Source organism: Atractosteus spatula, chromosome 5, assembly GCF_055471065.1.
Source record: "Atractosteus spatula isolate fAtrSpa1 chromosome 5, fAtrSpa1.hap1, whole genome shotgun sequence".
Classification (NCBI taxonomy): domain Eukaryota; kingdom Metazoa; phylum Chordata; class Actinopteri; order Semionotiformes; family Lepisosteidae; genus Atractosteus; species Atractosteus spatula.
Window position 1 is genome coordinate 7652536 of NC_142710.1, and position 1765 is coordinate 7654300.

The following is a 1765-nucleotide window of genomic DNA, read 5'->3' on the forward strand; positions in this document are numbered from 1 at the left end:
CCGGATAAACGATCAGAGCTGCTTGGGGGACCTGCTTAAAACAAATAACTAATTTAATTTTAGGTTAGTTTGGTCAATAACTGAGTTAGCCAGGTAGTTCGCAACTTTAAATCGTAGCTGTGTGACCGTATGTGCCACAACCGTAAGGTATATGTTGTGCTGGTTTCCTGTTTCTACATTTCAGCACAAAGGACTGCTCCAACGTAACGGCAGAACACAGAAAGTCTAGACTAGTTTGTATCTAGCCATTTTCGTTAGTTATTGAAAACTGTATTTATCTACAAGTGGGAGCACTCATTTGTTTTTATAAACTGATAGAATTTGGTTCGAAAACTAAAGAATAAGCTTCACCAGAGGAGGGATGGTCCGGACGCGGGTCTGGTATATGAAAAAGGTTTGAATTGCGGTTGGTTGCATTTGTGTCCCTATACCAACGAATATTGCTCGACTGCGTAAGCCGAGTGCCTAAACGAGTATAATATAAATCAGGCATTTAAATTAATGATATATTCAGAGTTAAAAACGGACAAAAGAACAAAACTAGTTTCCATAACATTTTTTTTTTCGCGAAAGGCGCAGCAAAAGATCGCTGCAACAGTAAATGTATATACAGTAAAATTAGTCTTTGCTATCAACACTAAACAGGAATGTTTCAGATAGTAGCCTTTTAATTTCACAGTCCCTAGAAAGGCGTTTCCCATTGAAGACTTTATGCAAACTTGCTCTCTTGCTCACCTTCATAAAGCGGAGCCTCGGCACCGTGTTCTCAGAATCTGCGGTCTCCTGTCGATCGTGAAGATGCAGCAGCTCGCTTTTACTTCTCTGTTAATATCGCTTGTGCTGCCATGTGAGTTTTTTTTTTGTAGCGGATAGTTTCTTTTTTTTCTTGCTGTGTGTTCTTGCCTATTAAATAACTGTTTCGCTTTCTGTTAACAGGTGTCCGATCCGATATCGTCTTGACCCAGCCCAGTCAACCGGAGATGAAAAAACCTGGGAAAACGGTGAAATTGTCATGCAGTGTCTCAGGTTTTACTCTAAGTAGCAGCTATTATATGAGCTGGATTCGACAAGCTCCTGGGCAGGGTTTGGAGTGGTTACTGTACATCAGAGGAGACAATACAGACATCAGCTACGCCCAGTCCATTCAAGGGCGAGCCCTGGCCTCCACGGACAGCTCCACCACAGCGTACCTGGAGCTGAGGAGCCTGCAGACAGACGACGCCGCGCTCTACTACTGTGCGAGATACACAGTGAAAGAAAGAGACGACGAGTCTGTACAAAATCCTCACAAGCACTGAACTCGCTCCCCCCCCTTTCCTGAATCAAGGGTTGCTTTTGTTTAATTAAAGAAACACGACAGCTCCCCTCTTATAAAACGAGATGAATACTGTAATCAGCAAACTAACCAGCCATCTCGTATTACCGACTGTTTGGAATATTATGTAACATTTACCTTTACACTTCTTTTTGGATCACAGTATCAGAAATAAATAATGTAGCACGTTGTATATGATATGTTACTTCCTCACAATTTGGAACTATTGCTTTTATTAGTTTATTATTATTTCATTATTCACTAATTTATATATTCCTTTTTCGTGTCCTCTCGGTTTCATGTCTGCAATAATGATTTGACGTAAAATTTCATCTTTATGCTTGGATCAATATGCCATTTTGGAACACCAGAGCAACACAGGTAATAGGTAAAGATTTATTTCACACTGAATTCCTTTCACCCTGGAATAAACCTTTACCTGTTCTTTTG

General features: G+C 40.5%; 1 gene segment (V, D, J or C); it reads left to right on the plus strand.

Annotated features, from left to right (window-relative positions):
• The first annotated feature begins 757 nt into the window (after positions 1 to 757).
• Positions 758 to 1304, plus strand: LOC148833929 (immunoglobulin heavy variable 1-18-like). The segment is given in 2 exon segments: positions 758 to 847; positions 937 to 1304. Coding segments are annotated over 2 exon segments (411 nt in total).
• Positions 1305 to 1765: the final 461 nt, after the last annotated feature.